Source organism: Erpetoichthys calabaricus, chromosome 16, assembly GCF_900747795.2.
Source record: "Erpetoichthys calabaricus chromosome 16, fErpCal1.3, whole genome shotgun sequence".
Lineage (NCBI taxonomy): Eukaryota > Metazoa > Chordata > Cladistia > Polypteriformes > Polypteridae > Erpetoichthys > Erpetoichthys calabaricus.
The window spans coordinates 22,790,844-22,817,512 of record NC_041409.2 but is presented as its reverse complement, the minus strand read 5'-3'; the positions used below and the strand labels follow the sequence as shown (position 1 = coordinate 22,817,512).

Genomic DNA, 26,669 nt, shown 5'->3' with positions numbered 1-26,669 from the left:
AAATATGTGGGGGAAACTGAGCAAAGAGCCAGATTTACCCGGTTAGTCATGTACTTGGCCTAATGCAGTGAAACCTGGGGCACCATTTGGCAAACTCGTTCCAAAGGCTCATAGGCTGTGAAAGGTCAAATGTTTAGCATGATGGTGGGTTTACTAGATGACATTAGCAGAACAAGCTACTGAATGACATTAGTTAGAGAGAAAAAGTAGGCAATTGTAATGCATTGGTTTTGTACAGTAAGAGAAAGTGATTCCATGATAGAAAAGGGTTCCAGAGGATTTTTTATGCCTAGTAGGCAATTCAGTTTTGTTCACATCTGGTTAGGTAAGCATGTAGATACAATATAGAACTAAACATCAAAATCCGTCTAGTGACTTACCATTTTTAACGGAGCTGTTGCTTGTGGTTGTTAGTTTTAGGCTCCTAATTGTGACGTTGGGAATCAGCACAAAACACCCAATCAGGAAGAAGGACATCAAGTTAAGAAATACCAGGAAACGCAGAAATCTGAAGTAAGACTCAATACCATTTCCAAAATTAGCTGCAGGACAAACAAAAAAAAAAAATTAATTGTACACAGAGTGAAGGAAAAATTGACTTGATTGTATATGTCATGGGCAAAGCCAGCCCATGGTTTAGGCGACCATAGCCACATGCAAGATATTTATTTATTTTTCTTTATGTGGCAGTATAAAGTGGTCATATTCAGGTTTGATTGGCTGATTGTTCTTGTATTCTCTGCTTGCTCTGCTGACAAGTTGTTTTTCTGCTCATGAAAAGATACCTGAGATACTGGGAGCCTAGGAATCAATGGAGGTACCCAGCACAGATTCCACTATGGGATACACAGGAGGGGGTGGGCAGCCAGTTTCATGATGTCTCCAGGACTCTGGTCATGTCTGACTGTGTCTATCGTCCCCCCCAGAGGTTTATTTTCTCCAGTGACACTGCTGACTGGAGTTTATATTTTCCTTTCCTCTGTTGCCAACTGGTCATAGTACAAAAATTATGTTAATGGATAAATATTGTTAAGATTCATTAATGTTGTTCAGTTTATTAGTAATTTGTAAAGTTTGTAATTGCACTTACATGTGAACTAGTTACAGTGTTCTGAGGCTGCCCTCTCAGTGAAGAGCGCTCTTCAAAAATAAACTAAATTGAACTGAATTTATGTAATGATTAGAAATACAAGGACATTGTTTTTTTTGTTTGGCACAGAAACTGATGATGTGGCTCTAATTGGCTTCTAAATAATAAGCAACGTGAGTATTCAAGTACACTGACAATTATAGCTTCAGTCTAAACTAAGACATGGCAATATTATTACTGGGACAGGTCTAAAAGGTAGAGAGTCTTGTTGGCCTGCCCCCCATTGAATATGCTTGGAGGCTAGTGGTGTGCTATCCTGACCCCTTGTAAAATTGCAGTCCATTAAATTTGTGGGTTGATGGGAGGAGAAGGCAGCCAGTGTTAGAAAACCAGAACGATATGAAGGCAAAGTGTTTAGTGCAGGTCTGTGAACAATGAGGGGCGTAAGGTGTACTTATTGCTTCAATCTTTTTTGTACCCTGATACTACCTACTTCTCTCTTTCTTGACTGTATAAGCAGTGGCTAATGCATACATTCTGAAACAATAAAGGAATAAAGTGACATGGTGTCTTCAGGGATTACTACCATTGATAATTTCAGCAAATACCTTAAAGCAAACTTTGAATTTTAGACAACTAGGGGGCTTTGCCTTATGCTTGCTTCGCTCACCAAGCCCCCGCCTTTGCTTCACGCCAGTAACTTCACGTCTCTGTTGCTCACGTATGTGGATTTCACTTTCACCAAACAATAAATCTTTTAATTCTCATGGACCAGCAAGCCCGCGATTCTCGAAAGAATCGCAAATCCAAGAATGGCAATCACTTTCTGTTCCCTCCGATACTTGGAGGGATGAAATATCATGGAGGGTGGGTGCGTCCTGGGAAAGTTCATTTAATTAAATAAACATATTTGTACTAAAGCGGTTTCTTTTTGGAGCTGTGACTCATCTGCGCCTTAGTTTATTGTTTTTATCCATGCAGTCTCTTTTTTGTTTTTCTATGGCTGTGTCGTCAGCGAGAAGTCGTTTGATGACGGCGGCGGATTCGCGTGCTTAAGTGACTATGGTGGTGGATCCGGTGCGGTGCGGTTTAGTTCCCAGGTCGTAGCCATGGTAAAGTTTTCATTTAATTAAATAAACATATTTGTACTAAAGCGGTTTCTTTGTGTGGGCGCCTTCGTTCATTGTTTTTATCCATACGGGCTCGTTTACAGGTCGTAGGCATACGGGCTCATGTTTGTATTACTAATCGTTGAGCTCCTTCCATTTGGAGCCGTGACTCCTTTGCCTCTGCTGTGTCAGAAGCGCGTTATGGGCACGTTCGTTCATTATGTTTATCCATACAGGCTCGTTTTGTATTTCCGTTAGTTGAGCTGTTTAATTGTGGAGCTGTGACGTCTTTGCTTCTGGTGTGTCTGAAGCGCGTCGTAGGAGCCTCTGTGTATTGTTTTTATCCATGCGGTCTCGTCTTTGTTGTTCTGTGGCTGTGTCGTTAGGTAGAAGTCATTTACTGTTAGGAAGCATACTCCAACTTACACACACTGACTACTGGCACAGTGAATCAGAGCAGGTGTAGTTTACAGGTCGTGGTGTTTGGGCGCCACGCACTGACTCTGGGAACTACGGGCTCGGTTTTGTATTACAAATCGTTGAGCTCTTTCTTTGGAGCCGTGACTCCTTTGCCTCTGCTGACACCGACTGCTGGCACAGTGGATTAGAGCAGGTTTAGTTTACAGGTTGTGTTGTTTGGGCGCCACCTACCGACTCTGGGAAGCCGCTGGGTTTGACTCTGGGGTGATGCGGCGCAGTGCGCATGCGCTTCGGTGCGTCCGCCGTCCGTGCATAAATTAAACTGTGGTTTAGTAATATAGATACATCTCTTCATTGGGAAGAAACACTACTTTTTCCTGATGACAACACAAATTAGACAATCTACAAGTCTGTGACTTAAAGTTTAAAGCCAAACAATATGTACATACTTCTGTCATATCACCTATGTCCATATATTCAATCTGTTTTTGTTTTTACCTTTTCATCAATATTGCGTGTTCGGAATTACATTGTGACAATCAATGTTCCCTCTAAGGAGTAGCATATAGTGAGCAAAAAACATTGTTTATGAGCGACATTTTGTTTAAGCCAAAAATTTATGAGCACCAACTCCGACGGTCGGAGTGAGCGATCGTGCGATAAGTACGAGCGACGCCGTCGGAATGAGCGATCGTGTGGGAAGTATGAGCGACGCTCTGAATTCGTGTGAGCGATTGCTCACGCGCTCAGCTTAGAGGGAACATTGGTGACAATGCAATGTATAACTTCCCGTGAGTGAATATCATTTCTTTCTCTCTACAAGAACTGTGTCTGACAATAGCATTCACACAAATGAGAAATGATTGAACCGCGTGCGTGGTTATGTGGGCAGCACTTTTTCAAATCTCTTTCCATAAGCTCTTGTCTCGCGGGGCTTCAAATTTTCTCTTGTGGGATTTCACTGTCACCAAACAAATGTTTTACTTCTCGTGGATACGCCTCTTCATTGGGAAGAAACACTACTTTTTTTTCCCTGATGGCAACACGAATCAGACAATCTACAAGTCTCCGACTTAAAGTTTAAATCTGAACAATATATTCGATCTCTTTTTACTGTTCCATTATTTCACCAAGTAATAATTTCCATTTGTTTGCGCTAATGCGATCTTTACTATCCTTTTTTTGAGACTTTAGAATTTTCGTACTTCCATTATCTCTAACCTGCTCTGCATGTGTACCACGCCAACGTTTTTGAATTCTTTACGACGTTCTACTTTGTCATCTACTCTTTGTCTTTTATTTCGGGACCCAGGTGTGGTTAATTCTCTTGGCACAAAGAGCTCAGGTCTTACCCCCAATTCTGTGGAAAGCTTGCGTCCATAGGTCCAAGTAGGCGGTCAAATCTTCCAGGTGTTCTTGTAATTGTTTTAAACTTCTCATCTTCTTAAGCTTCCATGACTGCCATTTTGTAACGATAGGAATGTAAAATTTTCGGACCTGCCTGTAAATCAGAAGCACAGAGGTAGGGTGAAAGATTTGTGTTGCCCTGTTAGCCCCCTTCACTGGGTTTCCTCCTGATCACACATACCTGATTTCCCGTTTCTGAGCCATGGTGAGGGGCATCTCTCTTATAGTTACATTTTCTGGGCTTTGTCCACTTTCTTGCATTTTTTTAAAAAGGGATAATATCTCTTCAGATAACCGAGGAGTCACCACTATTATCTCATTCCCAGAAAGTTTGGATTTTCTTCCAGATGAGGCACTTTCTTTGTCAGGGACATAAGGCTGACTGCCTGGATATTGTCCACCCAACCAAAAAAAAAAAAAGAAAAGGCATGTTTAGCATTTGTTTATTAATCCATCACATCACCTCCACCTTTCATAGCTTTGGCCTTAGCAATACTAACAACAAAACCTTTCATATGTGCGTACTCTGTGTTATCAGTCCACATGAAAGGCATTGGCACCAGTGATAGGAACTGGCACATTTGTAACAAAGTTCTTCTAAAAGTCATGAATCTTGCATGGGCAAAATTTGCCAAAGAAGTTGCCTGGGCCAGGGAATTAAACTGGATATGCTGGGAATTTAGCACTTTGCATAAATTCAATAGATTGGACATTTAAAAGCAGGTCCACCAGCAAGTGAATGAGCAGCATTATTACTGTCCAGAGGCAGGGTTCACTCAGGGATCACTTTAGTCAGTAGAATCCTTATATTTAAATTATGGTAAATACAATTCTCTCCATCATAATCTTGCATAGTTCAAATCATCTGATATTAATTCGATAGACAAATACTTTGCAAGTAGAGCTTTGGCCATTCAGGAACAAAATGAATGCAGGATAACCATGTCTTAGACATGGACACCCTCTTAAGAGTTTTTATATATAATGGGCTTGAACCCAGCCACAGGGAATGCACAAACCAGCGTGTTTCTTCGTGCCGGTCTCAAGTCCGGATAAATGGGGAGGGTTATGTCAGGAAAGGCATCCGGTGTAAAATTTTTCCAAATCAATATGCAGACAATAATACAAATTTCCATAATGGATCGGTCGAGCCCTGGGTTAACAACGACCGCCACCAGTACTGTTAGCCAACAGGGTGCTGGCGGAAATTGGGCTACTGTTGGCCGAAGAAGGAGAAGAAGAGGGGTGATACAGGTCCGGAGGCAGGAGGAGAGGAGGAAAGTAAAGAGAGTGGAACTGAGGGTAGGAACTTTGAATGTTGGCAGTATGACTGGTAAGGGGAGAGAGTTAGCAGATATGATGGAGAGAAGGAAGTTGATATATTGTGTGTGCAAGAGACTAAATGGAAGGGGAATAAGGCCAGGTGGATCGGAGGTAGATTCAAATTGTTCTATCATGGTGTGGATGGGAGGAGAAATGGCGTAGGATTATTCTGAAGGAACAGTAGGTCAAGAGTGTTTTGGAGGTGAAAGAGGGTCAGACAGAGTAATGATTATGAAGCTGGAAATTGGAGGTGTGATGATGAATGTTGTTAGTGCATATGCACAGCAAGTTGGGTGTGCAACGGGTAAGAAAGAAGATTTTCGGAGTGAGATGGATGAAGTGATGGGCAGTGTACCCAAGGGACAGAAAGTGGTGATTGGAGTGGATTTCAATGGGCATGTTGGTGAAGGGAACAGTGGAGACAAGGAGGTGATGGGTAGGTATGGTGTCAAGGAGAGGAATGAAGAAGGTCAGAGGATAGTGGATTTTGCCAAAAGGATGGACATGGCTGTGGTGAATACGTATTTTAAGAAGAGGGAGGAACATAGGGTTACGTACAAGAGTGGAGGAAGATACACACAGGTAGATTACATCCTATGCAGAAGAGTTGATCTGAAGGAGATTGAAGACTGCAAAGTGGTGGCAGGGGAAAGTGTAGTTAAGTAGCATAGGATGGTGGTCTGTAGGATGACGTTGGAGATCAAGAAGAGGAAGAGAGTGAGAGCAGAGCCAACGATCAAATGGTGGAAGTTGAAAAAGGAAGTGAAGTGATGATTAGTGAGCAGCAGTATGGTTTCATGCCAAGAAAGATCACCACAGATGCAATGTTTGCTCTGAGGATGTTGATGGAGAAGTTTAGAGAAGGCCAGAAGGAGTTGCATTGCGTCTTTGTTTTTGTGGACCTGGAGAAAGCATATGACAGGGTGCCTCGAGAGGAGCTGTGGTATTGTATGAGGAAGTCAGGAATGGCAGAGAAGTATGTAAGAGTTGTACAGGATATGTACGAGGGAAGTGTGACAGTGGTGAGGTCTGTGGTAGGAATGACGGATGAATTCAAGTTGGAGGTGGGATTACATCAGGGATCAGGTCAGAGCCCTTTCTTATTTGCAATGGTGATGGATAGGTTGACAGACGAGATTAGACAGGAGTCCCCGTGGACTATGATGTTTGCTGATGACATTGTGATCTGTAGCGATAGTAGGGAGCAGGTTGAGGAGACCCTGGAGAGGTGGGGATATGCTCTAGAGAGGAGAGGAATGAAGGTCAGTAGGAACAAGACAGAATACATGTGTGTGAATGAGAGGGAGGTCAGTGGAATGGTGAAGATGCAGGGAGTAGAGTTGGCGAGGGTGGATGAGTTTAAATACTTGGGATCAACAGTACAAAGTAATGGGGATTGTGGAAGAGAAGTGAAAAAGAGAGTGCAGGCAGGGTGGAATGGGTGGAGAAGAGTGTCAGGAGTAATTTTTGACAGACAGGTATCAGCAAGGGTGAAAGGGAAGGTCTACAGGACGGTAGTGAGACCAGCTATGTTATATGGGTTGGAGATGGTGGCACTGACCAGAAAGCAGGAGACAGAACTGGAGGTGGCAGAGTTAAAGATACTAAGATTTGCACTGGGTGTGACGAGGATGGACAGGATTACAAATGAGGACATTAGAGAGTCAGCTCAAGTTGTCGGTTGGGAGACAAAGGCAGAGAGGCAAGATTGCGTTGCTTTGGACATGTGCAGAGGAGAGATGCTGGGTATATTGGGAGAAGGATGCTAAGGATAGAGCTACCAGGGAAGAGGAAAAGAAGAAGGCCTAAGTGAAGGTTTATGGATGTGGTGCGAGAGGACATGCAGGTGACGGGTGTGACAGAAAAAGATGCAGAGGACAGAAAGATATGGAAGAAGATGATCCGCTGTGGCAACCTCTAATGGGAGCAGCCGAAAGAAGAAGAAGATGTATAATGGGCTTGAATTCAGTGTTTTAAAGAAAACACACAATTCCTGGGAAATTCTGCTACAGGTTTTTGATGATGGCTATCTATAGGACATAAATATTTACCTGTCTTACAAAAGAGTCACCTGCTTTGAATAATCAGACTGCTTTGATTAATATCTCATTAACACATAATGTGGTAATATAGAACTGCTTGCTTCCTTTCAAAATGAACAAGTTCTGGGGATATTGGTTTCTAATCAGGTACTTCTTGATAGCTGACTACAGTATTATTGTTGAACTAAAGTAAATGTGTTTACACTGTTGTTCTGCAGAGGAAATTGGCATGCAGCATTGTTTAACTGATCGTCATGTTGATCTCTGCAGAGATTGACGCATTAATATATTTCTGGGTAAATGAGAGTGAAGTAGAACAGAGACGTATGGTCTGAGACTTGTGACTCCTGTCTGCTTCTTTTATGCTTTTCACCATATCGCTGTGGCTACACCCTGTAGCAACAGTGGCTTGTACTGTAACTGGCCCAGGACTTTCAGAAAGTATTTGATAAGGTGCCACATGAGAGGTTGGGTATCAAACTAAAAGAAGTGGGAGTTCAGGGTGATGTTTGTAGATGGGTGCAGAATTGGCTCAGATGCAGGAAGCAGACGCTTGTGGTGCGAGGAACCTTATGAGAACTGGCTGAGGTTAAGAGTGGTGTTCCACAGGGACTGCTCCTGCTATTATAAATATATATAAATGATTTGATTAGGAATATAAGGAACCAGCCGGTTAAATTTACAGGTGATGCCAAATTAGGTGGATTGGCAGATAATCTAGAATCCATAGAATTATTACAGAGGGATTTAGATAGCATACAGGCTTTGCCAGATTTATGGCAGATGAAAATGAATGATAGTAAATGTAAAGTATTACATGTAGGAAGTAAAAATGTTAGGCTTGAATAGACAATGGGAGGTCTGAAAATTGAGAGTACATCTTATGAGAAGGATTTAGGAGTCATAGTGGACTTGTCACTATCAACTGCCAGACAGTGTTCAGAAGCCATTACGGAAGATGATGTGTGGAGTACAATTCACAGGAGGTTCTGCTCAAGCTTTATAACACGCTGGTGAGGCCTCATCTGGAGTACTGGGTGCAGTTTTAGTCTCCTGGCTACAAAAATGACATAGCAGCGCTAGAAAAAGTCCAGAGAAGGCTACAGGGGATGAGTTATGAGGAAAGATTAAACGAGCTGAGCCTTTTGAATTTAAGCAAAAGAAGATTAAGAGGAGACGTGACTGAAGTGTTTAAAATCATGAAGGGAGTTAGTCCAGTCGGTTATTTTAAAATGAGTTCATCAAGAACACAGGGACAGAGTTGGAAACTTGTTAAGGGTAAATTTCACACAAACATTAGGAAGTTTTTCTTAACACAAAGAACGATAGACACTTGGAATAAGTGACCAAGTAATGTGGTAGACAGTAAGACTTTAGGGACCTTCAAAACTAGACTTGACATTTTTTAGAAGAATTAAGTGGATAGGACTGGCAAGATTTCTTGGGCTGAATGGCCTCTTCTCTTCTAGATTGTTCTAATGTTCTATTGTTCAAAGTGGTGGTAAACTGAGAGCAGACTGTGACCTGGGGTCCAGCCAGTGAGATAACCTTCCATTGTCAAGGTATCCAGAGGTAAGTATTGCACGGTGTAAATGTAAAACAAGGTTAATAAGCTAAGGAACAGTATAAGTGCATTTCATTTTGTTCACCAATAAAAAAGAACCTAGGAGGCTAAAGTACCCTTCATCGATGCTTTCACCTCTGTGTCTCCCTTCCTCTTAAAGTTTGTTCAAGGGAACCTTTTATTGTTAGTATCTTGGCCACCTTGCCATCATATTGGTTTTAGTGATGGGCTGAGGGTGCCCCCAGTCCTTTACTAAGTTGAAGTGTAAAGTTTAAATGTGACTTGTAATGACTAGAGGAGACTGAATGACAAGTGGACATTTTGCTCTTCTATGTTACCAGCTGACCCTTCCTCAACATACTGTACTTACTGTAGACACTGAATTTACTTATGTTAGTACAATTAGGAAGAAGCCCTAAGAAACTAATCACAAAAATACATTAATGAATGCCTATTTGTACCATATATATTATTTGGTATTTTTGCTATATGATATTCTTAAATAGTGCATTCGGATCAATCTGAGCTTCTTCATGGGGTGAACCACATTCATCATTGGGTAAAGTTAATTTTGAAACCTTTCAAGAATATACAACATGGAGAGGAATACAAAAAAGTATAATTTAAGTACAGCATTTAAAGAGTGTAAGGTGTGGACACAATACCTAGACTTTTGTTCAGACACAGGACAGAGAGTTAGTCACAGGCCCGTCCTTCATGGTCACCTTACTTCCTCATTCTTCATTTCATGTGAATACAGTGCCGGTAAAAATGACTTACCTCCTTGGAAGTTTTCACATTTTATTGTTATACAACATTGAATCACACTGATCAACAGAAAACTACTCTTTAATTTCAAACTGCTGATTAACAGAAAAAGACTCTTTAATTTCAAACTGGAAAAAGATCTCTGTAACGTGGCCTAAATGAAATCCACTGTGATTCAATGTTGTATAACAAAAACAATGTGGAAACTCGCAGTGTGATGAATTTACAGACATTGCATATTAGCATATAACAAGTAAGCCCGCGATTCGCCAGTGAACCGGAAATCCAAGAATGGCAATCAGTTTCTATTCCGTCCGATATCTGGATGGATGACATATCATGGAGGGTGGGTGCGTCTGGGGAAATGTCATTTAATTACATGCGCATATCTGTAGTAAAGCGGTCTCGTTTTGTGGAGACGTGATTCCGTTGCCTTTGCTGACACCGACTGCTGGCAGAGTGGAGCACAGCAAGTTCAGTTTACAGGTTGTGGTGTTCGTGTGCCAGCCACTGAGTCTGGGAAGCCGCTTGGTTAGAGTCTGTGACTGTTATGTGATCTATATTACTGGCACAGTGGATTACAGCAAGTGTAGTGTACAGGTTGTGTTGTTTGGGCGCCACGTACTGACTCTGGGAAGCCGCTGCGTTTTGGGAAGCTGCTGCGTTTGACTCTGGGGCGGGCGCCACGGCGCATAACGTTGTGTTATTTGGGCGCCACCTACTGACTCTGGGAAGCTGCCGCGTTTTGGGAAGTCGCTGCGTTTGACTCTGGGGTGGGCGTCACCGCGTTTTGGGATGCCGCTGCGCAAGTTCAGTTTACAGGTTGTGGTGTTCGTGTGCCAGCCACTGAGTCTGGGAAGCCGCTGGGTTAGAGAGAGCAAGTGTAGCTCACAGGTTGTGTTGTTTGGGCGGGACGCCACTGCGTTTGACTCTGGACTCTGGGGCGGGCGCCAAACGGAATGACCGTTATGTGATCAACATTACTGGCACAGTGGATTAGAGCAAGTCTAGTTTACAGGTGGCGGGCTCGTTGCAGTGCGGCAGTGCACGTGACATCCGGTTTACAACCTTCTCGTTTCTGTGTTTTCTGTGGCTGTGTCCTTAGCTATGGGCGGGCTCGTTGCAGTGCGGCAGTGCGCGTGCGCCTCGATGCGCCCTGCGCCCAGCACCCTGCGTCCATATCCAGTTTACAACCTTCGGTTAGTAATATGGATGTGCTTACTGAAGCTAACTTGTAGTTTGTAGGGAGTTCCTGTATGGAATCCTTCATAAAATGTTTTCTGTTTGCTGTGCAAATTAAATTCCTGGATCCCCTGTGCAGTTGTAGATAGATAGATAGATAGATAGATAGATAGATAGATAGATAGATAGATAGATAGATAGATAGATAGATAGATAGATAGATAGATAGATAGATAGATACTTTATTAATCCCATTGTAGGCAGAAGCTCTCTGCCATGCCAGTCCAGGGTCACTCTACCCCAGTGTATAGGCTGAAACAGGGGTCCTCAATCACGGTCCTGGAGGGCCGCAGTGGCTGCAGGTTTTTGCTCCAACCCAATTGCTTAATGAGAAGCTCTTATTGCTCAAGTAACACTTCTGCTTCACTTTAGTTGTCTCGGTCATTATTGCTTATTTTAGTCCTAATCAGATGTAGTCTTGGTTTTTAAATTGCTCCTAATTAGCAATAAGACACAAATGACAAAAGAGACCAGCATTTCTCCATTTAGCTTGTTACCATTTACACCTCTGTGTGTATTTATCATACACTATTGGGTTTAATTAAATACTTGGAAGGAAAGTGAAGAGAAAAAAGTGAAGGACTGAGAAGTACTCCTCCATTTTAGCATTACATTCAAATCATTTGGATGATATCCTTAGAAAGGGGAAGAAAATCGAGGATATGAGAATGACCTGACACAGCAGAGTTAAAGCACTAACAAGCCATGAAATTAAATTATTGGCATGAATTGCTTTCTAATTAAGCAACCGGGTTAGAACAAAAACCTGCAGCCACTGTGGCCCCCCAGGACTGGGATTGAGGACCCCTGGGCTGGAGGGTTTGAGAGAAGTTGCATACTTTAAGGTGTGTGCTGCATTGCCATGTGTTGGTGTGCTACAGGCTTTTAATAAATGGAGATGCTGCAGTTAAAACATATAGTTGTAGTGTGTAACATGGGAAAATATCCTATCACAACATTCGTACATCAAAAAGACATGGCTGCTATTTCAAGATTTAAGAGTTATGCACTGATAAACACAAAAGTATTTAATCATCTACTGGACAGCTGAAACACAAGATAAAAATGGTTTAAAAAGCTGATGTGGTAATCGCAAAACAACAGATCAAGCTACCTAAGCTAGCACCACCTAATCAGAGCACCATGATGTCCCTACATTGATGGATTAAAAGCCAGAAGTCCATGTGACCGTCATCATCAAGTCCTTCCTTGAGAACTGAATACAATGACGACTGATAATTGATGTTAGGTAGAATGCCTAGAGGGGGCTGGGTGGTCTCGTGGCCTTGGAACCCCTGCAGATTTTATTTTTTCTCCAGCCGCCTGGAGTTTTTTTTTGTGTTTTCTGTCCTCCCTGGCCATCGGACCTTACTTTTATTCTATGTTAATTAGTGTTCTCTTATTTTAATTCTTACTTTGTCTTTTTTCTCTCTTTTCTTCATCATGTAATGCACTTTGAGCTACATTATTTGTATGAAAATGTGCTATTTAATAAATGTTGTTGTTGAAGATGCAGTACTGATGCAGGCATAGGCCACCTTAAAGCACTTCTCACACCCCCTAACTACAGATTATAAAAGCACCGGAGTGCAGATTTCAGTGTGGAGTACTGATGGCATTTTAACTGGTGAAGCAAATCGAACGCTTAAACCACTTTGCTAAGAAGAGCAACAGCAAGAAAAACACTAGCGGTCATGACAAACACGTGCAGATAGGCAACACAGGAGTGAAACAAATGTGTAATCTGTAAACAAATCACTCTATTCCTTATCAGTGTCAGTAATTTCAATGCACTATCATAGCTTGGGCACTGGAAAAAAAAACCCTCATAGACAGAGACCATGCTGGGAAATGAACACGTATGACAGTGTAGTCCTCTAACTGGCCATTGTAGGTCTACGATTTTGATAAAATCGCATGGAAACACCAGCTCTACACTTGGCCCATGCTCCTTAGTCCAGTGTGGGAGGTTGTTTGCTTCTGTCCAACTCTTTTATGTAAACTTAGTAGGACTTAAAAAAAGTAATCTTACAATGGTCCACCTTTCTTCAACTGGTGCAGTCACATTTACTTGAGCTCCATTGATTTTTTTGCCACCTTGCGTCTTGTGGACTTTCAGTTTCAAGTAGCTGCTCTGCTTTGACTCTTCTTTGTTTGCAGGCATTTGTTTATCGATGACCCACATTCCAACAATAGCTTGGATTCAGTCATTAACGCCATGAGCAATTTCTGACTTACACAAACACTGTCTGGCACACCACTGTTTGTGAAAGGTCAATTTTGTAAACATACTTTTCTATAATGCATAACCGGGGCTTATTTCAGTACTGCTGGGCATGAGACAGGAAAAATCCAGTCCATGGCAGGGCTACTATTATAACAGCCCAAAATAATGTGACATTGTCAAACCTGGAAAATTCAAATCAGAAGTGTACAGATCTGGAGCCTATCCCACTAACACCAGGACGCACTCATGCTTGATGACTTTAGAAGCACCACTCAACCTAATATGGACGTCTTAAACTTTAGGTTCGCCTGCTTTTGGTTCACACAGAGTCATGAATCACCATTATATTTAATGGGAAAGGATCCTTACTCTTTGCAAAGTGTCACATGATGGGTCACTGTGGATAGTTTAAGCAAACAACATAGCTCTGCTCTGACCTGTGGTGGCGATTCTCCAAGGGGGCTTCACTGGTGAATATCCAAGGGGGACAAGGCAACGGCAATCGGCAGTGATTCTGTGTCTTGAAGACAATAAGAACGGCAAGACAGGTGAGCGAGAAACCAGAATACCCAGAAGAAACCCCAGACAGATAAGGGAAGAACCCTGTACAGTCTACGCAATTCAAACCCAGGGCACTTGAGCCCAAAGGCAGTGGGGCAAACCATAGTACCACCTGTACCATTATGAAGTCCATTTAATTATCTCTAGAACCTGTTCTGTCCAACTTTGGGTCAAAAGTAGGCTTAAGCCTATGTCTTGGCCCCATTGTTGATCAATGAAGCCTCTACCTTCATCAGGGATCAGAAAAAGCCATTCAGCCAAAGAAGCCCATCAATAGTTTCAACAACAACAACCGTGTAGCGAATGCAAACAAGTCCCAAATTCATCCTAGTGAACTTCCACAAAGTACCATTGCACTGCCTCACTGGAGGTATCAAATATAAGTTTCTCCTTGGGGCCAAATAATGTTCTATCTATCTATCTATCTATCTATCTATCTATCTATCTATCTATCTATCTATCTATCTATCTATCTATCTATCTATCTATCTATCTATCTATCTATCTATCTATCTATCTAAATATAAAGATGGATGGATGATAGAACTGAATGTCTGATGCCTTAAAAATAGAATATTTACTAAGTTACAAAATACACACTATTAGTTCAAGTTCTTTGAGAAGCCATAGAACAGTAACTTGTAAATAGTAAAGTTTGGAAGACAAAGAAATTAGCCTGAAATAAAAAAAAATAAAAGAAACAAGAAAATGTGCGAAAAGAGGAAATTGGAGGAGAAACCCAGTGGTGTGATTAGAGGTGGTCAACGTAACTTATAGCTGTGGAAAAGTGGTGGGGTTAAGGGTGGGTAGTGCAAGTTATAGTTGCGGCTCTTATAAACCATGCCAAGCCTCAACTTAATAAACCATTTAACTCGCACATCAGCAAGATGCCTCAAGCACCATTTTCATGCTTCTGTTTAGTGAACCTGCTTGATTCCCACCTCATAATTGCTGCTTTTAGTCATTACAGCTGCACTTACTGGTTTTGATAGCTTCTTGGGTTTTTCTTGACCAACTGCCAATTAAAAATGAGATGGAATTGTTGCAGGAACCAGCGGATCAGCCTCTATCTTGGTTTCATGTTCATCGTTGTGTTGGCCATGACATACCTCTCTAATATATTTACAAAGAAATGGAAGTGAAAAAAATGGAAGAACTGAGAAATACTAATCTCCTCTGAGCCACAAAGTATTTTGATGATATCTTCAGAAAGGAAAATCAGCAATTTAAAAGTGACATGACATGAGAGAATGAAAGGCAAAAAATTACATAACAAGTTCTGCTATCAACAAGGATCAAGTTGTGCTTAAACAATTGGTCAAGAACAAAAAACTGCAGCCACTCTGGCCCTCCAGGACTGAACTTGAGGGCTCGTGGTGGATCAAAAACCCTCCCTGACTCTCCATCCCAGTGATCTGCAGTCACCTGAACCTTGGGGCGATTCTGGTGGATTCCTTTGTAGATATCTTTGATAGGATTTTCTACAACATCTCTTACCCCATAATGCCTTTTGATAAGATAGGAATCAAATTACAAATAAACTGCTCTTTGGTTCTTTTGTATGCTACTAAAAACAGTCCAGTTCCAACAAATATCAGAAGCCATTAAGCTACACACCTTTACTTCTCAGGGCAGGACTGGTTTGAGCACAAATGTGATACACAGATTTCTACCACTGTAGGACTGCTCCAATTCTACAGGGGCTCCTTCAGTTTGTTTCACATACGTAACACAATGTGCTCCATTTTGTGATGACGTCGACTCCATCAATGTTAAAGAGTGCTTGGCTATATTGGCTAATGTGGGGTTTAGAGAAAAAGTCAAGAACATTTTGTTTTTCTGTGCCTTTGCTGCAGTGCAGAAGCTTTCTTTGACCTTTGTTGCTCTGAATGGTACACTCCAGTCCAGCAGAAGTCTCCATCTAGAAGTGCGCCCAACAACTAGACTTAGTTACATTGCATCTGAGCATTTATGGTTTGATTCAAGATTCCAGTGAATTATTTAATATATCTTTCCTGTTTATTTGGTCTATAGTTACCATTTTCATTTTAAAATTCAGAAACTGAGTATCAGCAATAACTTGTTGGATGGCAGCCTGTAGCATTGCTGGTCTACATCCCCCTTGATTCTGTGCCATAGCTACCTACAAGATCTAACACTTACAAGGTATTCTTATGAGTCATCACTAAACTGTTATTTCCTGAAGGTGTTATTAGAGGGGTTTGTATGTTCATAATTTGTTCTCGCCTTCTTGATCTCATGACATCTTCTTGTGTATATCATCAAAACTGATTTGATATTCCCATGCTCAGTTCTTCAAGTCCAAAGAGACAAGTTAATTCCTTCCATAGCTTTCTTTTCATTTAATGCCTATGTTTCACAGTAGACAGTGAGACATAATGTCCAAAGGGTTCTTCAGACAGCACCACCTTTGCATGGAATCTAGTGGTCAGAATCTAATGCGGCCAACCATAGTATAACACTGACTCTGCCCAAGGTTTACGCTTTACTTTCTCCAGTACAATATATTAAAGTGATGATAGTGCAATTGGCTCCAGCAGACCCCCGTGACCCTGTAGTTAGGATACAGCGGGTTGGATAATGGATGGATGGATGATAGTCCACCAACAACTTAAAAAAGCTATAATTAAAGGATAAAAAATATGTTATGTTAAAAATATGTTCTGTGATGGAGAAAAATGGTTTTCATTTTGTAATTCAGCACCCACAATAAAATGTAAAAATCAAATTAAATGATCAAAATTATTTTTTCAATGTACATCTGTGATCAGAGCAGAAAGACTGTTCAAGGTCCTGATTCTGCATGTTCATACTTTGAGACACAAAAGCTCAAAAGCAGAATTAAATTACTTTATGGCATTGTGGATCACATTTATTGCCTAAAAATATTTCATTTTCTGGGGATGCTATAATGGAAGAATCCATCCATCCATCCATTTTCCAACCCGCTGAATCCAAACACAGGGTCACGGGGGTCTGCTGGAGCCAATCCCAGCCAACACAGGGCACAAGGCAGGAACCAATCTCGGGCAGGGTGCCAACCCACCGCAGGACACATACAAACACACCCACACACCAAGCACACACTAGGGCCAATTTAGAATCGCCAATCCACCTAACCTGCATGTCTTTGGACTGTGGGAGGAAACCCACGCAGACACGGGGAGAACATGCAAACTCCACGCAGGGAGGACCCGGGAAGCGAACCTAGATGGGTCTCCTAACTGCGAGGCAGCAGCGCTACCATTGCACCACCGTGCCACCCCTAATGGAAGAACCATCCATCCATCCATTTTCCAACCCGCTGAATCCGAACACAGGGTCACGGGGGTCTGCTGGAGCCAATCCCAGCCAACACAGGACACAAGGCAGGAACCAATCCCGGTCAGGGTGCCAACCCACCGCAGCACACACACAAACACACCCACACACCAAGCACACACTAGGGCCAATTTAGAATCGCCAATCCACCTAACCTGCATGTCTTTGGACTGTGGGAGGAAACCCACCCAGACACGGGGTTTGAACCAACCCACTCAATCCTCTTAACAGATACTTGGTCAGAAAACTACTCAAAGCTTCCACTAGATCAGACGGTCAAGGCTTTGGCTTTCTGTTGGAAAATCTAAGCGTAAATTAAAAGCAAAAAAATGGTACATAACTACAACCCCAAAAATGACAATCCCGGGCTTTCAAAGTGCATTGTTTTAAGTGAAAAATAACCATGGAAGCTCAGAGAATCAACACAAGTAGGACTATCGAGTATGTGACTGGCTGCCATTGCTGATTAATTGAAATTGTCTGCTCGTGGACAGAGACACTTCCATCTGAGCTGACTCTCAAGTCTTTCTCATAAGATTTCATTTCAGCTCTCAGGCCATGCACACTTTCTGGATTTATATCCAATATTTTTACTTATGGGCGGCACGGTGGCGCAGTGGGTAGTGCTGCTGCCTCGCAGTAAGGAGACCTGGGTTCACTTCCTGGGTTCTCCCCGTGTCTGCGTGGGTTTCCTCCCACAGTCCAAAGACATGCAGGTTAGGTGCATTGGCGATCCTAAATTGTCCCTAGTGTGTGCTTGGTGTGTGGGTGTGTGTGCCCTGTGGTGAGCTGGCGCCCTACCTGGGGTTTGTTTCCTGCCTTGCGCCCTGTGTTGGCTGGGATTGGCTCTAGCAGACCCCCGTGACCCTGTAGGTAGGATATAGCGGGCTCGATGATGGATGGATTTTTACTTACTGTTTTTAAATATTTGTTAGAGCCAATTCTGCACCCACTTCCTTTATTTTAGCTTTTACATTTTTTGTTATTTCAGTACAGTAATCAAAATGTTTACAAATAACATAAAATACAGTCAAAGATACACTCATGTAATGCTGGATTGGTACTAAAATGTTGACTTCAGTATCAATACCAGCATTTCTACCTCAGTACCGCTATCAAAATGCTTCTGAAGCAAATAATGGATAACAGTAGTACAACCTTTGTGTAAAAAAAATTGTACAAAACATGCAAAAAAAATCAAACTAAAAGAAACGCACAAGACTTCTTCCTCCTCTCTGCTATATGGCAGAAAAGCCCCTCATATTCATTAATACAACAGCAAAGGTCAAGCAAAAACCTGGCAAGCCACTGTATTTTATAATTAATGAATTCTTGCCAAATTCTAAATAATCCTTGAGCCATTCCTCAAAGAGGGAATTCTATATTTTTTCCAATTTGACATAATTAACAACATTTATTTATATAGAACGTTTTCATACAAAAAGTAGCTCAAAGTGCTTTACATAATGAAGAAAAGAAAAATAAAAGACAAAATATGAAATTAAAATTAAGACATCACTTTCCCATTGGTCATTATGAGAGGTGGATCAGGATTCTTCTTCTTCTTCTTCTTTCGGCTGCTCCCATTAGGGGTTGCCACAGCGGATCATCTTCTTCCATATCTTTCTGTCCTCTGCATCTTGTTCTGTCACACCCATCACCTGCATGTCCTCTCTCACCACATCCATAAACCTTCGCTTAGGCCTTCCTCTTTTCCTCTTCCCTGGCAGCTCTATCCTTAGCACCCTTCTCTCATTATACCCCCCATCTCTCCTCTGCAGATGTCCAAACCAACACAATCTCACCTCTCGGACTTTTGTCTCCCAACCGTCCAACTTGAGCTGACCCTCTAATGTCCTCATTTCTAATCCTGTCCATCCTCGTCATACCCAATGCAAATCTTAGCATCTTTAACTCTGCCACCTCCAGCTCTGTCTCCTGCTTTCTGGTCAGTGCCACCGTCTTCCAACTAAACAAAATTAAATCCTCTATCATGAAATTAACTTTTAAATGGACGGAATGGTGGCTCTGAGGCTACGGATCTGCGCTGGTATCCTGAAGGTTGCCGGTTCGAATCCCCGTCACTGCCAAAAGAGATTCTACTCTGCTGGGCCATTGAGCAAGGCCCTTAACCTTCAATTGCTCCAGGGGCGCTGTACAATGGTTGACCCTGCACTCTGACCCCAAGAGGTATGCGAAAACTAACAAATTCCTAATACAAGAAATTGTATAAGGTGAAATAAAGAACAAAAAAAAATGTGTGTGCTCAAAACCTACGCTGATGCCACCCCGTAACAACAATATATGAACCTCATACGTATGCAGTGATGATGCTGCTGGTGTTCATTGACTGGCAGTGCAGCCTCCCACCAGACACACCGAGTCCCATGCTGCGCTAACCGCTGACCTCACCAACAGCACGTGCTTTTTTGTTTTGTTTTTTTTCTTGTAATTTTCTTTTTGACATCCTGTAAAGACTTTGAGCTACAACGTTTGTATGAAAAAGTGTTATAGTATATAAATAAATGTTGTTGCTATTAGAGCTTCTCCTCCGTCACCTTGTGTATGTAATGACATGATTACTGTTACAATGAATAGTACAGGTCATATGAAAAACTAGGAGTTCACCCAGTTAGTTTCCAACAAGCCAGCCACGGTGCACAGCACCAGCATGTCTGCCAAAGCTACTTTGCCTCAAAATAAATGAACCACAAACTGAAACAGGCTGTTGAGTCAATATTTGATAGTCTCATTTTGGCATCATGATGACTTGTGCATTAAAAGAAATGTTACTGCTCATGGTTAACAAAAGCAGCTTTATACTCTCTAGGTTATCTTTATTGTTATATGAGTGCAGTATATTATTCTGATTATGGTTAGGAGAGCCAAACACTGCTCAAATTGACTTTTTATGTTGGCAATAACATGTTATGTTTTACGTATGTACACCTATGTGATACAAAAACTGGATGTAGCACCTCGCCAGTCGGTTCATGTCTTCCACACCAGCGGGCTTTATGGAGTGAAGCTTGGCTGATGTATCCCTTACCCATCAGCCAGTTCACTTAGAAGTGACAACAGGTAGCTGATATAAACTGATGAAAGTCTAAAAAAGTTCTTCAGTGCAAATACACAGCACTAACCTTCTTGAAAGGAAACTAAAATACTGTCTGCACATCACATTCACCACTTTTGAGATTTAATATGTTTGTCACATCAATGCACATTATAATAATGGTTCGTTGATATAAATTTTTATATGTGCGAGTCATCATTTACCTGCTTTGGTTTATTGTCACTTCCCACTTTTCCCAAATTGTTGCATATGGATGGGTCATAGTTACACATATACACGTGTTTTACTGTCAAGATTTATTTTTATTTCTTTTTTATGTGTGGAAAATTGCATACACACATTTCAAGCCTCTTTTTGTGGGTTTTACAAATCTGACCCTTCAGTACATTCAGCCGTGCTCTTAGCTTCCTGTATTGTCAGCCCTGGAGATTCTACCCAGTACTAAAAATGACCCCTATGAATACATGACCATCCCAGTTCTGGTCAATGTGCAGTTCCGCTGTTGGAATCATTTTTACTCATGTGTCACGTAGTCTGTAAGCCAGTTTCGTTGCTTTATGATGAAATAATTCTTTGTCTTAGAATACATGCATATAGATAGATAGATAGATAGATAGATAGATAGATAGATAGATAGATAGATAGATAGATAGATAGATAGTACCCGGTACCCGGATGGGGGTGGTACCCAGCTGGGACGCCCAGGAGGACCGGAGGAGGGCTTGTGCCTCCTCCAGACCACGAGGGGGTGACTGCCCTGGTTGCTTTGGGGGCCACAGGTACAGACCTGTAAGGGCCCGTGGTCACCACCAGGAGGCGCCCCAGTGCCTAGAGAGCCCTGGGCCTCAGCACTTCCGCCACACCAGGAAGTGCTGGGGGGAAGAGGAGCAGGGACACCCGGAGTGCTTCCAGGGATACAGCCGGCACTTCCGCCACACAGGGGAGTGGGAAATGTTGGGAAGCACCTGGAGCACATCCGGGTGCTTATTTAAAGGGGCCGCCTCCCTTCAGAGAGAGAGACTGGAGTCGGGCGAGGAGTGGAGGAAGTCTGAGTGGAGAAGAGTGAAGGCGGCCTGAAGGAAGCAGGCACTGAGAAGAGAGGCCTGGACTTTGGGGGATTGGTGCTGGAGGCACTGGGTTTGTGCAAAATGGAACTGTACATAGTGTAAACAAACATGTGTTGGGTGAAAATATGATGTCCGTCTGTCTGTCTGTGTCCGGGCTGCTTCTCACAATAGATAGATAGATAGATAGATAGATAGATAGATAGATAGATAGATAGATAGATAGATAGATAGATAGATGTTCGCTCGTTCGTTCGTGAACGAATCCTTTGTGAACGAAAGAACTAACTAACTAAATTCATCCCCAGTGGACCATATAGTGTTTTATTACATTTTATTTTGTATCAGGATTGGTCAGTCCCTTTAAAAAGAGCAGCACTGCAGTAGTTGACCAGAGGGGTCGCTCCAGTGCATGAACAGTTTATCGTCCTTGTTTAATTTTTCAGAAAGACTCTGCCTTTTCATTCACACAAATGTCAGTGTATGAAGTACTGCTCTCACCCGACATCTGCAGTACTGACACTTTCTTTTGGCAGCTGTCTACGTAGGATATCATAATAATGACCATCATTATCATCACCACTTTAATGTCCATGTTTCAGGTTTACCCAGGCTGGCCAATTTCCCTCTAAATCCTTACCCTCCACTCTCTGCCCTTCCACTGATGACGCCAATGGAGTCATTCTTTTCATATCATCTAACTGCACCACATCTTCTTTGCCTCATCCCATCCACCTCTTTATTTAGTCATCCTCTCTGCCTTCTGCTCCAGTTGCCCAAACCACCATAGCCTGTTTCTTCTCAGCACAACACGTACTGTTTTCACACTAAGTCTTCCTCTTAACCTCCTCTCACTCCAAGGCACTCCACATATCCACATTATCATTCTCATCTCTTTTCTTTCCAGATGTGTTCCATTACCTTCACCTGCTATGTCTCACTCCCATACAAGTCCTCACACAGCTTTTCAAAACTTTACCCTTCAATATGAGAAAGACTCGTTTAGGAGTCTGAATGTTGGGCAGCTCTCAGAATTTCTTCCAAGCACCCCTCACCGTCACTGCTGTGCCTGCACCCCTGTCAGCACTCAGTATGTCACCCAGAGAGCAGAACCTCCCTACTTTCTCCAAAACAACTTTGTCTCCAATATATCATTTATGCTTACATCAGCATTCTGCTCTCCAAACAAAGGTTGCACTTACTGCCTCTGGACTTCCCTTCCCTTCCAACAGAAATCTGTGCGGCCCGCATGACAGATCCTAGTTAGCACTAAACTTGTACAAAATGATTATTATCATTTGTGATTGAATCATTCTGCATCTTCGGTGTTACTTATTGACTTTTCTTACTTCTGCCTTCTGCCGAAAGCGCGTTTTCCCATGGCATTACAGTACGGAAACGTTATCTGCTAGTATAGCCACAAGCCATGTCCAAAATTAATGAGCCATGACGTGGCTGAACTGAAGTGCTAGGCTGCAGCAGTCTGGCAGCAGGGGCGGCCTTAGCCATGTGCAAACTGTGCACCTGCACAGGGCCGCCATGCCAATATATATTGAATATAAAACAGAAAGAGAAAATAACAACACAGCTGACGGCAATGTGGCCGAAAAACATTGTGTTTCTTGTTATTTAGTACGCTGTATTTACTAATGTCGCTGAAGTCGGAGCAGTAAGCTATATGTTGTATTATAACGTTCTGCCGTAATGAGAATATCATGGGCTGCCACTTGGTTTTCAAGATACAGACACGCGTATATAGAAGTGTGTCATGAGTATGAGGCGGCTATGCAGTGTCCGCAACGGATGCGGCCTTCCGCCGTGCATAAGATACCATATTGACATTGGCGGGTAAAGGGGCCACCGATTCTTTCTCTGCCCAGGGCCGCCACGAGCCTAGAGCCGCCCCTGCTAAGGCTACACTACTGGCTGGGCTGCTGAGACTGGCCACTGGGCAGAACTGACCATCACGAGTAGTAATAGCCCGCATATTTTCATGTTTTTTTGCTCTAATTTTATGTAATTTTGTGTTAGTATTGTAACGAACAGTTAGTGCAGACTACAGCTGAAGATCTGAAGTGGACACGAGAAGTTGGTGAGTTGTTTATTAACAAATTTTTGTGATTTTGAGTTTGTAAAATTAGTGTAGGTCAGGGGACTTTTTGCATATCGGCTTATTTTATGATATAAACTTTGTAGTAAACTCAGTAAAGGAAAATTTGATTTTTGGAGGATTTGTTTTCCAACTTGAATTACTGAGCAATGAATTCAGTGAGCGTTTTCGTGATTTCAGTTCACACGAACAGGACTTTGCGCTGTTTACGTCACCATACTCTTACAGCATTGAGAATGCGTCTGAGAATATCTAAATGGAATTGATTGAATTGCAGTCAGATTCTATTCTGAAGGCAAAATACAACGAAGTTGGTGTGCCAGGCTTGTATGCTTACCTGCCACCCTCGTATGTGCAGATCCGTAAGTTGGCATCGAGAGTACTGTCTATTTTCGGAAGCACTTACCTTTGTGAGCAATTGTTTTTGTTAATGAAAGCTACCAAAACCCCACATCGCTCAAGACTTACCGTCGAGCTCCTTTCATCCCTCATAAAAGTTAACTTAACTCCTCTTTGTCCTTTTACTCTATGTAATTGCCTGAGGTTATAAATGTACAAGGGAAGGTGGGGAGAAGTTATAAACAGTGGTAAGTCTAGGGAATTTGAGGCATTCTGATAAAGTCTACACAATAAAGAGTAAAAAACGGGAAAAGCAGAGTTAAACAGGACTCTACCAAAACGAAGCACATGGAAACCTCCCACAAATATGAATTAAGAGCTTTACTATTTCTTCTTCTGTATATTCTATTCCCCTGTTGCTATCATTGATGCACTTGACCTTCATTTTTCTAGTAACATACATGCTTACATTTCTCTGGATTCTGATTTCCTTTGAACCATTGCTCTCACACACTCAAAAGGCCCGCCGATATCTTTGACATGTGACAAAACTGCTTTAGAAATGATAATCAACCACATGGCAAACGTGGTGAATTCAGAGAGTCTATGTGAAGTCCACGTGGAGACTTCCCAGCCAGCAGTCAAACCAGCACTCTACCACCAATACTAACTACAAGTCTAAAACACAACAAACAACTGAATTAAAAAATGAAGAATAAAAGTCAAACATGAGAAATGTAAAACACTGGCAAGTGTACATGTTGCTGTAAATCTGCACAAAAACAGAGACAAAATGTTTTAATGAGCCAAAAGTGGAGGTTGTTGGAGAACATCAATGATGCCAGGGCCTACCTAAATAGCCTCAGACCCAACTTATCCAGTGAGTGCCGCCATTCATGCCACCAGGTGTTCCTTCTTTTGTCCAAAAATGGTTGAAAAAGACGTCCATGTAACCTCTACCTCAGTTACATGCCCACTCGGTATTAACAGCTTAAACACCCTACAAGTCAAGTCAAGATGGGGAGCACCCACTACACAATGAAACAACTCAGGATCCCAGTTGGCAACCCACCAAGCAGACATGTGGTCCAGTCCCACCCTCCGGAAATGACGCTCTATCTGCTACAGCCAGGTATTACGTGGGTGGCCTGGTCCAGCCACTCGGGTCCCCAACAATGAGGATCTTATGAGCCGGATCACCCTCGGGGAAACGCGCCACTTGGCCGTAGTGCTGTAACTGAAGCTCTCTCACAATGCAGGTAATGTGCCTCATTCGGGACTCCATGAGCAACCGCTCATTCGACACAAAGTCAAACCAGCTGTACCCAAGGATTTTCCGAAGAGACACAGTGCCAAAGGAGTTCAGTCTTCGTCTCAGGTCACTGGATAGCATCCGTGTCTCACAACCATATAGCAAGACAGGGAGCACCAGGACTCTAAAGACTTGGACCTTTTTGTATAGATATCGGAAGCACCACATACCCCTTTCCAGCGACCTCATGACCTCCCATGCTCTCCCAATCCGTCTACTGACTTCATATGAAGAGTCACCAGAGACATGAATGTCACTGCCCAGGTAAGTAAACTTCTCGACAAGGTCGACACTCTCTCCTTAGACAGACACACTGCTGATGGCTGTGCCCAAGAGGTCATTAAAGGCCTGGATGTTGGCTTTTATCAGAACACTCGCAAGCCCAGACCCTCAGACTCCTCATTCAGTCTCTCGAGCACCCCGATCAGAGCCTCCATTGACAACGGAGGCTCCCTACTGCGTATGTCACACAAACAGACTTGAACGTTACTGTACATTATGTGAAGCGGCAACATAAAGATATGCCAACACACATACAGTATACATGAAGTGTAACATGAAGATAAGCAGGCAGCCAAAGAAGGAGACTGAGTCCTCATCCTACCTGCTCTAGGCTGGCCGCCTGTTGGAGGTTCCACTCGGTCCATTGGCTGTCTCTTCATCTCACGTCTATATCAGCTGTATGTTAGGTCACATATCACCAGCTTGTCTCTTTCTGACTAGGTGATTCTGGATGGACGTGCTGGCTTTGCTCCGCACCCTCCTGTCCTCACTGCCACCCTGACTTCTGTCACACCACAAGAGCTGTTATACAGTGTGTGCTAGACGAAGCAGGATGCTTGTGGAGCCTCAGGATCTCCACTGCTCTGTCATGTCACTGGACTCGGTTGTTTTGTACTAACTCAACAGGAAGTGCTTAAGTTTTTAATTTGGCTGCTTGGGAACTCCACCAGCTGACAGTCTAAAGTCCAGAAGCCTGCCTGACCGGTCAGCAATCGGACAGCGACAGTGGCTCAGCAGGTTAGGCATGTTTGAGCACAATAAAGTTTTCTCATTTCTTTTTACCTTACGGTTGCCATTGTTTTCAGACCTTCATGATCTGAGGTGTGGTGACCTGTTTCATTGTTGTGACGTTCATGCCCGCCTCCTCTCCAACTTCACTCAGCTGCAGCATGTCTGGGCTTGCTGCAGTTTATTTTCTGCTCTCAGTTGGCTTTGCTTGTCCAAGGAGTAAACTTTATTATCTTTAATGATTGATGCTTTCAGGCAAAGGAAATGGTGCCTAACATAATCACTGGCAAATACTACGTGGACGTCCATCTTTTAACAGACAGAGATGAACTGGTTTAATTCTAAGAGGATGCCAGTATTGGAGCAGTGCCTTCTGGATAGAAGACGTTGGAATTACAAAGTACTTTTAAGTTGCTATATTTTTTAATATTTCAGTTTGTTACATTTTGATTATTGTTCTATTAACAAATAACCAGCTAGTAGATAGATAGATAGATAGATAGATAGATAGATAGATAGATAGATAGATAGATAGATAGATAGATAGATAGATAGATAGATAGATACTTTATTAATCCCAAGGGGAAATTCACATACTCCAGCAGCAGCATACTGATACAAAAATAATATTAAATTAAAGAGTAATAAAAATGCAGGTATAA

At 42.4% G+C, this 26,669-nt stretch overlaps 1 protein-coding gene across 2 annotated transcripts in view; it reads right to left on the bottom strand.

The window, feature by feature from the left end:
- tmc4 (transmembrane channel-like 4) overlaps positions 1-25,950 on the bottom strand; it is a 58,607-nt gene extending 32,657 nt beyond the window's left edge. Inside the window, exons 1-5 of one of the 2 annotated variants that reach the window (XM_051919799.1) lie at positions 25,601-25,948; positions 14,734-14,866; positions 4,208-4,412; positions 3,972-4,120; positions 381-542 (exon numbers count right to left, since the gene is read on the bottom strand). In XM_051919799.1, coding sequence (XP_051775759.1) covers positions 381-542; positions 3,972-4,120; positions 4,208-4,287 — 391 coding nt within the window. In that variant the 5' untranslated portion in view covers positions 4,288-4,412; positions 14,734-14,866; positions 25,601-25,948. Of the gene's footprint in view, positions 1-380; positions 543-3,971; positions 4,121-4,207; positions 4,413-14,733; positions 14,867-25,600 lie in introns of both variants that reach the window. The other variant, XM_028822002.2, reaches the window with a different exon arrangement.
- Positions 25,951-26,669: the final 719 nt, after the last annotated feature.